Consider the following 13,309-nt stretch of genomic DNA (forward strand, 5'->3'; position numbering starts at 1 on the left):
ATGAGGTTGTGCTGTTTATTGTGTTGCACTCTCACTAAACGGATTGCAGAGTTGCGGTCATGTAGTTTTGCTCTAGGTGGTGCGGGTTTAGCTACGTGGTCAAAAAGACAGCCTAAAATGATTTGTGAAAATCTGTAAAAACTTTATGTTACACACAATTTTTTACTGATTGACTTTGAACATCACAACGATATTATAGGTCTCGGGGGACGTCAGTACATAAGTTGGCTAAGCGTTTGACTTTGACTGTGGTTTTTGACTTTCAAGGTCAAAGTAGACCTTTAAAAAAATTCAAGAAATCATATCGAGTAATATGTCATATGAAAGGGCATGGAGAGGGCTGTACGATACACTTTTTAGTTTTTCAGTTTGACGCCATATAATGTCACAATCACGCCATAACAGGCTGATGTCAGCATGACTAAAAATATCATCGGGGGGAATTGTGCTATCTGAGTGCTCTTATTATTGTTAGTTTTAGAAAGACATTAATTATCAGTACAAATCGAGTGAAAGCTTATCTGTCTAAATTAACCCCCTTAATGCCCAGCGTGTCATATTTGATACATGAGTTTTTGTTCTGTTTTTAAGCAATAAATTAAAAAAAAAAAGTCAAAAGTAGCAAATATGATACAATTAAAACTCATATATGTAAATTAATATTAATACATTTTTATTTTATTTTTTTAAAGGTTCAATAACTCCTCCCATCTTCAACAAATTTGAATTTTATGGCAATTATTTAATTGTTTTAGCTTTAACGGGTTAAGAGCTGCCATAAATGTTGCATTTAACTGTCATATTTTTGTAAAACACTGTGTGTCATTTCCATGATCATGCAGCAGTGTCTGAACTTTGTAGAGGACACAAAGTTGGTAAGTTCAGTGATTTGAGAGAACAAAATGATCTTGGTAAGCAAATTGGTTCTGAAGCACAGAGTGGGTGAGAGTGGGGCCGAAAACTGTACGCCAACACTTCGCTTCAGTTCTCACATTAGTGAAGAAGTATGGAGGCTATCAGGTTTTGACAAGAGAAATAGAAAAGTTAAGTGTTGCGGTGTGTGTCTTTGCACGCTAGGGCAAACACACATGCCGCTGCAGCTCATGCGGTGGAGAAGAGGTCATCTTGGATTGGATATCACGTCTGCCCTCATATGCCCTCTGTTTCACTGCCGCCTGTCACACTTGATCGCCACATTTCTAACTCGGATTGATTACCTTCAAGTTCAGTTTAAGTTTGAAAGCAGCTATTTTTATCTGGAAAATGATGACAAGACTGGTATGATCTGGAGTCAGTTTTGCTGCAAAAGATAATATACTGTATCCACATGATGCTTAGGGAGAAAAAAATGCCACAACCTGGCAACCTCTGAAGGCTGTGACAAAAAGCACTTTATGTGACATTTTATCAAAATAATTTGATCAAATCAGGTGTAAAAGTAGGCATCAGTGAAGCAGGACGTGCATGGGAGTGGAAATAGTGTGAAAGTGCTACAAGGTGCTGGAAAACAGCATGAAAGAACTGAAAAGAAAGTAAGTACATGCAGAAACTCAGACGCCAGGCAGGAGAGAAAGAATCAAGTGGCATGCCAGCAACAGTTTCATAGTCTGGAAACACCAGGCCCAGATGTTTCTATTTGGCATTGATGATTTCCTGCCCACCAGGCGCCTAAAGCACATGCAGAGGAAGAGGAAGTTGAGAAAAATTCAGCAATAAGCAAGGACAAATATGTTAAAATGTGTCAAATAATGAATGAGCGTACAGGTCTGCAGTATCGGTGTGTTTGGACATCAGTCTGTCATGTATGTGTCCGTCTTTAGGGGAAGATCGCTCCAGAGAGAATGTGGTGGGCACCACAGACGCTCAGTCGGCCGGTGCTGCAGGAGCAGAGTCCGGCTCCAGCAGACGGCGGCTTCACTGCTGCATCCGAGTGACAGCTGTACAAGTGCGGAAGGCTCTATGGGGAGTTGCCATGGTGATGTGCGTGTGTTCCTCCTGGGCAGGCTCCACCCAGCTGGCCAAGCTGACCTTTAAGCAGTTTGATGCTCCCTTCACCCTCACCTGGTTCGCCACCACGTGGAACTGCCTCTTCTTCCCCCTCTACTACATCGGCCACCTGTGCAAGAGTCCGGAGAGGCAGACAGCCAGGCAGAGGTTAAGGTTAGAAGACACTCTCTCCTTTAGAGCAAGCTCCATTAGAGGTCCAAGCACTAAAGCTGCTGTCACATTATGATCATTCTTTTTATATATATATAAATCGGCTTTTGTGCTCTGACATGTTGTGATCATCCTTTAATCTCAGAATTTTCCACATATCCTCCTTCTTTACATCCATGAATCTTCTCCATGATCTTCTTTCATGGCACCTCCATATTCAGCATCCCCTTTTTGTTTAATTTATGGGCTGGTACATGGCAGCGACACCAGCCTGGGTGCTGTAACTCTGTTATAGCTTTAGCCAAGACTAGTTGTCCTGTGACCAGTCTTACAGATGGTGGATTTTAGATGAATTAACACTTGTTTGACAGCTTTTGATGCACTTAAAGTAGGCGATAGCAGTAGGTTGTTATCAATTCTAGTCACTGTTTCTCTTTTTTCTGTCTCGCCTTTCCTGGTGCACATGGACTGTGAATAAAGTCTGTACGGGTCTGTGCCCCTACCCACCGACACGCACAGTGACAGCGGAGGAAACAGACGATATAAAAAAAAAAACCTTAAGTGACTGTAAAGTGCAGTACAGGCTCTCACACAAATTCTGACTTCAGTCAAAGGGCATTGTTTCTTTTCTAAGGTCAAAGACTTCAGCAGTTACAGTTTTATAAGACAGAACATAAATCAATTTTTGCAACAGCAACAGCAGACCAGATTACAGCACAGTCATTAAAAATCAAATCAAAGTAAAGTTTCCTGTCTATATAGATAAAACCTACAACCTTTAAAAATAATATCTCAAGTCAGACCTGAGGGGTCATCAGATCATTAACAAACAATTAATCTATCTGTATCAGCATTTGTAATGGCCCATAAGTTAAAAGCTGAAGACTAGATGGGAGAAACACACTTTAACCACGTTATGAGTGATGACATTGTATAATTCTTCTACCTGTATGCAACCCACAACTTCAGTGTTGGCTACACAGCCAAATGTTTGGAAACAGAAACCAGCTGATCCGAGCAAAGTTGGGCTTCGAAATTTAAATGTCAGTGAAATTTGTGCCTAGCATCAAAAAGTATCCTCCGATATGAAGGAATATCTGATGTTTAGATTGCCCAATTGTGGTCTCAGTATCTGTATTAAAAATCCCATATGAGTTTTATTCTCCCTTTTTATTTTCTATCCAGTTTTTCTAGTTACAACAAGTATACAACTAATCGGGATTTACCAAAATATCCATTCAAAAGGTCAGTTTGATTCCCCAACGAAATTAACCACCACGTAACATCTGGCAGTGTACTAGTGAGATGATAGAGATGTACTAATTGATTTTTTTCAAACACTGTGTGACAGTTTCTGTCCTCTTTGTATTTCATGGAACAAACGCCACATGTTCAGCCTGATTCACCAGCTGCTTACAGTTTATCATTTAGGTCCATTTTCAATCTCGCTGAATAAGCTAATTCTGTTTTTGCTTGTCAGGTAAACACAGTCATCCTCTCTTCAGATTTTATTTGCAAAACGCCGCCACATATTTACCTGTTTGGAAGAGCAGGCCGTGCCGTCTCACATACCCTGCTGACGAGACTGTAATCCTAATTGTGTTACAGTGGCTTTCACAGTTGAAGCAGTCCATTAATCATGGTCTTTAGACAAAAGTCTTATCTCTGCTACCTGCAATGCTACGTTAGTGCAAAGAGACAAAAGAGAGCGGTAGTTTAGAAGCTGTGGTGTGCTGGTGAGCTCGGGGGATTGGCTCTGTATTTCAGATGCTCCTCTGTGATGTAATCCTTCCTTTTTTTCTAAAGGCCTACATGAGGATGTGGGTCTCCCACTCCTCAGTTGGAGCTCATGTGAACTGACTACAAATTACAATACCGTCTTCTGTGAACCTGACAGTGCAGAGAAATAGAAACCAAAGGATAGCTTCGTGACAGCAGGCAGCCGAACGAGAGACAAGGACTTAACTTTAGCAGTATATCTGTGAGGAGAGGATTTTAGTGCACTCATCAGCCCTGTTGTTGTATAGACTTGATATTTACGGGCAGATCGTATCAGCAGTGGAAGGATTTATCTCTTAACTCACAAAGTGTCATTTTGCACGTTCATCTTTTAAATTCAAGCTTGTAGTTTGAGACCCTCTGGCTGCTCTTGGGTAATGTTAAGTCAGTTTAGATGTAAGTATAAAAAGAAGGATGGATTAATTCAATTCAATTCAATTTTATTTATATAGCGCCAAATCACAACAAAAGTCGCCCAAACGATTAACTCAGTTTGTGCCAAATTCTAAAGAAACCAAATAAAAGTTCTGTGCAGGCGCTAGAAAGTGATACTAAATGATTCTGGAAGTGCAGCGCTTAACTGTTTAATCCACGCGCCTCTAGGTGTATTAATATCTGCTGCTGCAACACTTTATTTGGCAGCTTTGCAGAGGTTTGACGTATCTTAAAAATCACTGCGGATTACAGTGCACAAGTACACAAGTGCAGGAATAATGCGTGAAAAACAGTCACCGGTTTGGCTTTAAGGTGGTGTAACCAGTGTCTGTAATGAAACGCCGATAAATTGGTTGTCGCAGAATTAGTGTCGTGTCCACAGAGGAGGTTTGAGCAGTGTGTTCTTAGTGCAGACTCAGCTCTCTGGAGCTGATTCATAGCAGCGCTGCTCTACAGTATCCAGCAGGACACCCTGGCAAATATGCTACCTGCCACTCCTCACTTATTGCTGCTTCATCACTTTTCACTGAGCCAGATGCGCTCAGGGTAAACGCTACAACTCTGTAGTAATGGTAACAATAGCAGTCCGGTGTGGGCGGAGTCACTCAAGTTGAGGGTGAAACAGAAAATTCTCACAGCAGAGCAACGCAAGGTCTTACTCAGCAGACAATGTAGTAACACGACAGAGCAGGACCACTATGCAGTATTCTGATACTGATACATAATGTCATGGTTTGGTTCCTCTGTTGCATTACTGACTCATGCCAATAGCTTTTGGACCGTCAGCTTTTATTCAAGGGTATTTTCATTTAGCTTCTTGTGCGTAGTTACAGCGCCTGAAAAACATGAATAGTGGATGACTAAGCCTGATGCAGAAGCACTTAAAGATTAATCATTTCTTCAACATAGCAGACTGCCAGACTGACTGTTAATCATACGTCTCCAGATTTTGTGTTTTTTTTCTCAGTATTTTCTGTTAAAACTTGACTGGTTAGAATTCCTCACACAATCATGGTATCGCTTTTAGCAGCAATAATTTGAAGTAAACATTTTCTGTGTGACTTTATCAGTCTCTTACCTTGTTGTGGAGGACTCTTGGCCCACTGTTGCTTCAGTTCATTGAGGTTTGTGGGCATTTATACTCAGCTCTGTTTAGGCCCCAACACAGCATTTCAATGAGGTCTGGACTTTGACTGGATCATTGCAGCACCTTGATTCTTTTCTTTTTCTGCTGTTTGCTGTTGTGCTTGGGATCAATGTCCAAGTGCATGACCCAGTTTGGGACAAATATTATTTATCAGACAGATGGTCTCACATTTGACCGTATACTTTGGTATACAGAGGAGTTCATGGTCGACTCAACAACCACAAGGTTTCCAAGTCCTGTGGCTGCAAAACAAGCTCCAATCACCACCCCTCTACCCCCGTGCTTGACAGCTGGTTTGAAGTGTTTGTGCTGATATGTGCTTGGTTACTACTAAACATGGTGCTGTGCATTATATCCAAACATCTCCACTTATCTGTCCAAAGGACATTGTTACAGAAGTCTGGTCGTTTGTTTAGATGCAACTTTGCACACCTAAGCTATGGGTAGGGGTACTTGTATCGGTATTGAACCGTTCATACAGTGCTTTCGGTTCGGTACGCATATGTATCGAACAATACAAAATCTTAAAAAAATTTTAACAACTTTTCTTCTGACGATGCTGTTTGTGTTGAGCGCTCAGTGGATCTGCGTTCGACTACTTCGCCTAGGCTGCACTGTCAAGCGCAGATCCACTGAGCCCAGCGCAAGCTAGCAAGACAGAAGTTAAGCTCGTTGCAACATAGCAAATTGAACCTCCCCCACCCTCATTCAGATGTGGCGTTTGGAACTATTTTGGTTTTCATATGACGTATGACCCTGAAGGTAAGCGCCTCATGGACAAAAGTAAAACAGTATGTCGGATGTGCCACGCAATGCTCAATTGCATTGGTGGGAACTACTGCGTTAGCGCAGTTAGCTCGTTAACGGAGATTTGCGGCGTTATGGCGTTAATGTCATTTTAACGAGATTAACGCTGACACCACTAGTGGGAACACAACGAATATGACTGCACATTTACACCGACTTCATCCTAGTGCAAAGACAAGTGGAAGCACACAAAAACAACAAGCACACATGCTACAAACTTTACCCGTGTCATTTAGACAGCCGTTAGCACATGATTCTCCTTACGGGGACCTGATATGTTTAATATGCTGCTGAGAATATAGCCCAGAAGAAGCGTATAGTATAGCTTTTATTTTGGAAAGAGCCATTTCTCTGTAATAAACTCTCTTTTTCAAAGATGAGTGATTTCTCGATTAGATAGATTTATTTATTTATTTTTGTTTCAGCAACATTAAATTTAAAACTGTACTTTTGAGTTAAAATATATATTTATAATTTTTAGTAAATGACAAATTAAAAAGGCATGAACATTTTTTTGTATCGAAAAAATATCAAACCGTGAATTTTGTGTATGGTTGCACCCGTAGCCTAGCTGTGGGGTCACGTTCTTTTTGTAACAAAGAGGCTTTCTCTCCAAACAAGCCATATTTGTTCAGTCCTTTTCTGATTGTAGCATAAACCTCAACATTTAACTAACTCAGACCTGCAAATTTTGAGATGTAGCTCCCAGAGTCTTTTTTGAGGTTGCATGGTCTGACCTTGGGGTGAATTTGCTAGGATGTCTGCTCCTAGGAAGACTAACAGCTGCCTTGAATATTTCCACTTGTGAATAAACTTTCTCACTGTAGAATGAAGGATTTAAATTGATTGCCAGCAATAGTTGCTTCTCTAAGATCGCTGCTGATGTCGTTCCTCTTCGGCATTGTGTTAATACAACCTCTTAATTCCTTTGGAAGCGATAAAGGTGTAGTTAGTTTTTCACACACATCTTCTACATTTTAGCTCAATTTTAGTTAAATAAATAATGTCATGGTGTAATATGTCATGCTTTGTAATTCACCTGAGGTTTTATTCACCTAAATCTAAGACCAGATGATTTTTATCATACATAAAACCTTAGAATTGCATGGCTGTTATCTGAGTCATTACAAATTTGCCTGAGTTATTCATCACATGCATCAGTCACAGCAACATTTATTTCTGTCCCCATTTTCCCTTCATGTTTAAGTCCATACGGAAACTCATACCCAGAAGCGGAACCCCCAGAGTGTCCACAAGTAATGCTGAGAACGGAGGAAGATGAAAGAAGACTTTTCTGAGTACATTAAATACATTTCTGCCTGTTGTCACTATGAAATACCAAACAGCTGTTTTCTTCGATTTAGTCATTGAATATGTCCTTTTGTAGCAGCAAAGATTATCCCATTTCTTTGCTGTACTGAGATATTTGTCAGATGTAACCAGACAAAACACCTGAGGACCAAACAGGTTGTTTAATTTCTTAATGGGGACAGTTGAATATTTAACTTTAATGCCTTGTGGCAGATCTTAATTTGCAATTAAATATTAAACCATTCTTCTAGTAGGGTAGCATTGGTCCCACGTGTCTATAATGTGGGACGAACATAATTTAGATGTAACTGTTGAAGTGGGAATTACTGCAGTCACTCATTGGCATTAAGTGTGTTTTTCAGATTGTGCTGTTTGTGTTCACTGGTGTTAATTGGTCCCAGAGTGATAATACTCATCAGCTTTAAAATCATACTACATTTTTAGAAGGTTAACAGTATTCATTTTGGTCGTGCACACAGGGAGTGCTGCAGGTTTTTCGGTGACGATGGCCTGACACCGAAGGTGTTTTTCACCAAGGTAGCTCCTTTTGGCCTGCTGTGGATCCTCACCAACTACCTGTACCTGCAGGCCCTCAGGAAGATCAACACAACAGATGTGTCAGCGCTATTCTGTTGTAACAAGGCCTTCGTCTTCCTGCTGTCATGGATCGTGCTCAGAGACCGCTTCATGGGGGTCAGGGTGAGTATATCTGCATGCGTGTGTTTTGTTTTTTTTTTCTTTCAAGGGAAAATTATGAGTCTTTAGTTAAGATGTCTAACTCGAGCACAGGACACAGAAAGCAAGGATTTTCACACTGTCCCCTCTTGGCTTGTAAGTTTTATTTGCAGTAAACAAGCTAACAACCAAAAGCGTGTCTTTTGAATTAGTTTTGAAGAATAATTTACTATGTTATATAAAGTCACTATATCCAACAAGATATTTACCCCTTTGTACTTAATGTGGCAAGAGCATAACCACAACTCACCCCCCAGACAGCCAATGAATGATTTCTAATTACATCATTGTAGGTAATTGGCGAGCTGTGGGATGAGCACATCAATATATATAGATATATATATCAGTATTATATGTTGTAAAGCAGTTTTGCACCATCATCTGTCCCACCATCCTGTTTTTAGTGCAGTTGTTCTGTAAAACGGAATTAATAAACTGGAGTTTCTGTTCGATTTTTCATCAGTGGCCAGATACGTTAATGTTATAACATCTGCTCAGGCTTTCATTGGGTCTTTGTTGTCTATGAGAAACCGTAGATCCATAACAAATGACAGCAAAAGGAAATAGAGGCACACTGAGTGTAAATGAAATGGTTGTAAAGTCTAAATATCTTTGCTTTTCCGTGGGTGTGCATGGTGAGCTGCGACGAATGGCTTTAATCGCTCGCTGATGCGGTTGTGAAGAATACTGCAAGCTGCAATCAGCCCGTTCTTCACTCCCACGTTTAGAACGGGCACTGCACTCGTGTATTTTTTGGTGAGATGTTTGAGCGTCCCAATTATCTTGAATCTCACTGATTATGACGAAACTTATTTAAGATAAGAGCGTGGCCAATATTGGCCTCACAGGCTGACTGTCACACGTTGATTTATGTGATTTATGACTAGGTCCACCAAACCTTTTATTTTTTTTCCTTCCTAGATTGAATCAGTTTGATTATGTTCAGATCCCCAAAGATACAAAAGTATCCTGTTCATCATGAGACACGAGACAAGATTGGGGGGGAAGGCAAATTTTTCTTTCTTCTCTCTTCCTTACAGGAATATAAATGTCTCCAGGACTTATCTTGTAAACCGATGCACACGTTTGGGTCATGATCCCAAGTTTGATATGGACAGATTAAAAAATTATCTTTGTTTTTCTGTATTGTTTATTATATTTTGAATATTACAGTATAATCTTATGAAACCTACTCTTTAACATGACTCTACATGAGATGGCAACATACCTCTGATTACTTTATGACTGGACCAAAAAGAAAAGAGGTATTTTCATCATCTCCATACTGGCATTTGAACCCATACATTACAAGAAAGCGGTAAATCCCTTGGAAAATCTAAGGACACTTTATGCATTGACTAAAGCAGACCCTGATTTACTCTCCTTTTGGCTTTTATCAGGATCATACTTTCCAACTCTTACTAAACTTAGAACAGATGATTGACACTATAAACTTATCAGGAAAGTGCTTACTGAGGTCGTGATGTCATAGATGTTTACTTTACAACCAGATTTCTTTTTGAAACCAGAGTTGCTGCCACCTACTGGCAGATTTAAGGCAATCCTGCAGTTTTACCTTCTTAGAAGCTGCACTCATCTCTAATACTGTCTTCTCTGGTCAAATGTGCATTTTTAACTGCAAGTTTTTATACCAAACTCAGTTTTACACTTCATCAGCCATCATGACAAAAAAAAGGTTTCTAATCTGCAAAGAAATGCAAATTTGTGATGATTTGCTTTGACTGAATTTCCATTTGAATCTGTGAGCTACACACACAGCACGGTTGAGTAGAGAGCAGGTTATGAGCACCACGGGATGATTACCTACCGGTGATCACAGTGTCATTCAAATGTTGTTCCTGGTCTGTGCATGTGTGTGTTAGCCGGCAAGTTTGTGACTGATAAAGACAGAGAAGCAGGACAGTAAGGGGTTACTTACCTTTGTGAATTAAGATATCGGTTTATCTCCTCTCACTGTACGCCTCAGATGCTTTCACATCTGCAGCCGTCCCGCACTTCGCACGATGCCCCCCCTTTTTCCTCTCACACACTCACAAGCACCCCGTCTCTCCCTTGTGTATGCCCCGACTCGTCACCCCCATTATTTGTGATGAAAAGCCTCGGTAAGAGACAAGTACAGTAATAGTCCCGCTTCACTCACTCGCTTACACGCCCTCCCCTCTCTTGCTCTCTGTTGCCTGGTAGTAAGGATTGCAGTGTTTGGATGTCTGCAGTAATGCAGGGGAACTTGAACAAGTATTTCATGAAAGTGAAGGAGGAGAAACAGAAAGGGAAGAGAGAGAGAGCGATGAGGGGGATGCTACATCAACCTTGTTAAACAGGGAGGTTTTTTTCAGTGGTACTTTGTGGATAAAACCGATGACTAGCTCCACTCGGTGGTTTTTTTTTCTGTGTGACCCATGTTTAGATTTATGATTTGTAAAAAGTGCAAGGTCCACGTGCTGCAGTTACGCCACCGTAATGACATAAGCTACCCACCGGACTAATCGGTCACGCCTGCTCATTGCAGAACAAGTTTGGGTGAAGCCACAGTCCTTCCTCCCTCTGACCCTCCACATTGTGCTGAAACATCTTAAATTGTTGCTGACGCCGTGAGCAAATGGCCATTTTCTAAAATGAAAGGTGTAGCAGTGACTGACAGGCAGCCTGCAGTGCAGAAAGAGACATTTAGCCAGACTTGCTTAAGGTGCTTTGGCCAAGCAAAAACACGCGGCTCATTTATCTTCCCGACACCTCCTTAATGCGGTGCTAATCCACTCAGCTGGGCTGCACCGTAGCCCCATCACTGCTGTACAGTTCTCACATATACACTATGAACATATAACCCAGACAAACCAGATTTTAATGCAATAAAACACAAGAGGTTTGCCTTTTACGCATCACAGTTGACCCCGAGCAGGGTGAAGCTGATGGATTCTTGCCATCTTGAAGCTGTGATAATTGCAGAGGCGGGGAGTGGTGTGAGGGGGGATTTGGTTTGTAAACACGATGGCTTTGTAACGGAAATCAGTGTAACACAATCAAGCCAACACTGTAAAAGCTGCCTGTCCTGTGTTGGAAGCGCTTACAGGGTGAATCTGAGAGCAGGTCTTTTCTGCACTGCACGTAGAAAATGTAAATATCAAATGAAAAGCTTGTTTCCTATGAAATAACAACCCACCCACTAATTAGGCTGCTTCAAGCCTGGTTCTGTGAGGCTTGTTATTTCTGCACTGAATGACAAAGCTGAGGCCATGTGGGCCTGCTGTGTCCCTCCGCGGCGGTAAGGGGATAAGGTGCCTTTTTCACCAAACTGTGAGCAGCATGTTGTCCATCCTTCACTCACTGTTGCTCTCTCTCTCTCTCTCTTTCTCTGTATAGATAGTAGCTGCTATCTTGGCCATAGCGGGCATCGTAATGATGACCTATGCCGATGGATTCCACAGCCACTCGGTCATCGGCATTGCTTTGGTCGTGGCCTCTGCTTCGATGTCAGCGCTCTATAAGGTATTTGCTGTGCGATACTGCAGATTTTGATATCGATGTGATATCAACTAAATCCAGGGCCAACATTGATGATATCGATACTTTTAAACTACAAAAGCAGCTTATGATTTATGAGATGAAGCATCATCAAGTGATATAACAAAAACACACCTTTCAGCTACTCGTGCATATTGAAGCTGTCCGTCTCTGAAACACTTTGGGTTCTGTTGTTTCCGTGTGCTATAGTCTATACACAAAAAGGACATTTTTCATATTGCATGTTTGAGGTATACTTTTCCACACAATTCAGTGAGCTACATACTGAACTTGGAGGACATTCTTTTATGCTAGTATCGATCTGATACAATGCCAACGTTGGCATCGATACTATCGGTATTTAGATCGATCCGCAAAACCTCTAGGATTTGATTGCATTTCTCAGTGTGTATTGTACCGCTGAGCATAAAGTTCCATTGTAGCGCCACTTCTATTCACGGTGGAATAAAAAATAGGTAAGCATGCTGTATGTATGGACACGTCTCTGTAAGTTGCCCTGTCTAGCTCCCTTCTAATTATGTAACCAGGTGGCAGAAGACAGAAGGGGATTATGTAGTGTGAGACTCACCTGCCAGAAGTACGCAATACCTACGCATTTGGTTGCAGGCCTCAGGCTGTGTTACCCTGATCAAGGAGGTTACAGGACAGATATTATATAGCTATGTTTTGACAGGGTCTGGTCTCCTTTGCCCTGCTGTCTGTGCCGCCCTAATGTGATAAACAGACAGCAGTGGCCCTGGGCCAGAGACATGGCAGGTACTTGGCAGGCTTCGCCCTCTGTAATATACCTCAGCTCCTGAAGAGGGCAGATTCGATGTATGCATCACTCTCCTTCCTCTTTATTCTCAGGTGCTCTTTAAGATGGTGCTGGGAAGTGCCAAATTTGGAGAGGCTGCACTCTTTCTGAGCATCGTTGGAAGCACCAATTTTGTTTTCGTCAGCTTTGTGCCAGTCATGCTGTATTTTACACATGTGGAGTACATCGAATCACTCAGAGACATCCCATGGGCCTACCTCTGTGGGGTCGCAGCCCTGCTTTTCGGTATATGGCGACAGAGCAGTAATGTGCACCGGCTGGTTGTGTAATCTACAAATAGCAACATTCTCATCGTGTAGTCCGCTGCTGCTCTAATTCTGCTTTGTTCCTACAGCTTTCAACGTCCTGGTGAACTTTGGCATCGCGATAACATACCCGACATTAATTTCCCTTGGCATTGTCCTAAGTGTTCCTGTAAACGCCAGTAAGTCTCTTGGCTTTCCTCTAAGAGTGCTAGCTTTTTATATCTGGTCACCATTTAATATTTGATGGCACTGGATTCTCCCAAAGGTTTCTATCTATATTTGATGAGAGACTCCATTTAATTTTCAAACCAGGCTCCCTCTCGATGTACAACT

The 13,309-nt window shown here is 41.5% G+C and overlaps 1 protein-coding gene across 2 annotated transcripts in view; it reads left to right on the forward strand.

The window, feature by feature from the left end:
• slc35f3b (solute carrier family 35 member F3b) overlaps positions 1–13,309 on the forward strand; it is a 51,363-nt gene that overhangs the window by 35,775 nt on the left and 2,279 nt on the right. For both annotated transcript variants that reach the window (XM_026190033.2, XM_026190034.2), the window contains 5 exons: positions 1,821–2,160; positions 8,116–8,335; positions 11,753–11,878; positions 12,764–12,956; positions 13,066–13,155. In XM_026190033.2, coding sequence (XP_026045818.1) covers positions 1,821–2,160; positions 8,116–8,335; positions 11,753–11,878; positions 12,764–12,956; positions 13,066–13,155 — 969 coding nt within the window. The remainder of the gene's footprint in view (positions 1–1,820; positions 2,161–8,115; positions 8,336–11,752; positions 11,879–12,763; positions 12,957–13,065; positions 13,156–13,309) is intronic.

The sequence above is a fragment of the Astatotilapia calliptera genome, chromosome 13 (assembly GCF_964374335.1).
Source record: "Astatotilapia calliptera chromosome 13, fAstCal68.1, whole genome shotgun sequence".
Lineage (NCBI taxonomy): Eukaryota > Metazoa > Chordata > Actinopteri > Cichliformes > Cichlidae > Astatotilapia > Astatotilapia calliptera.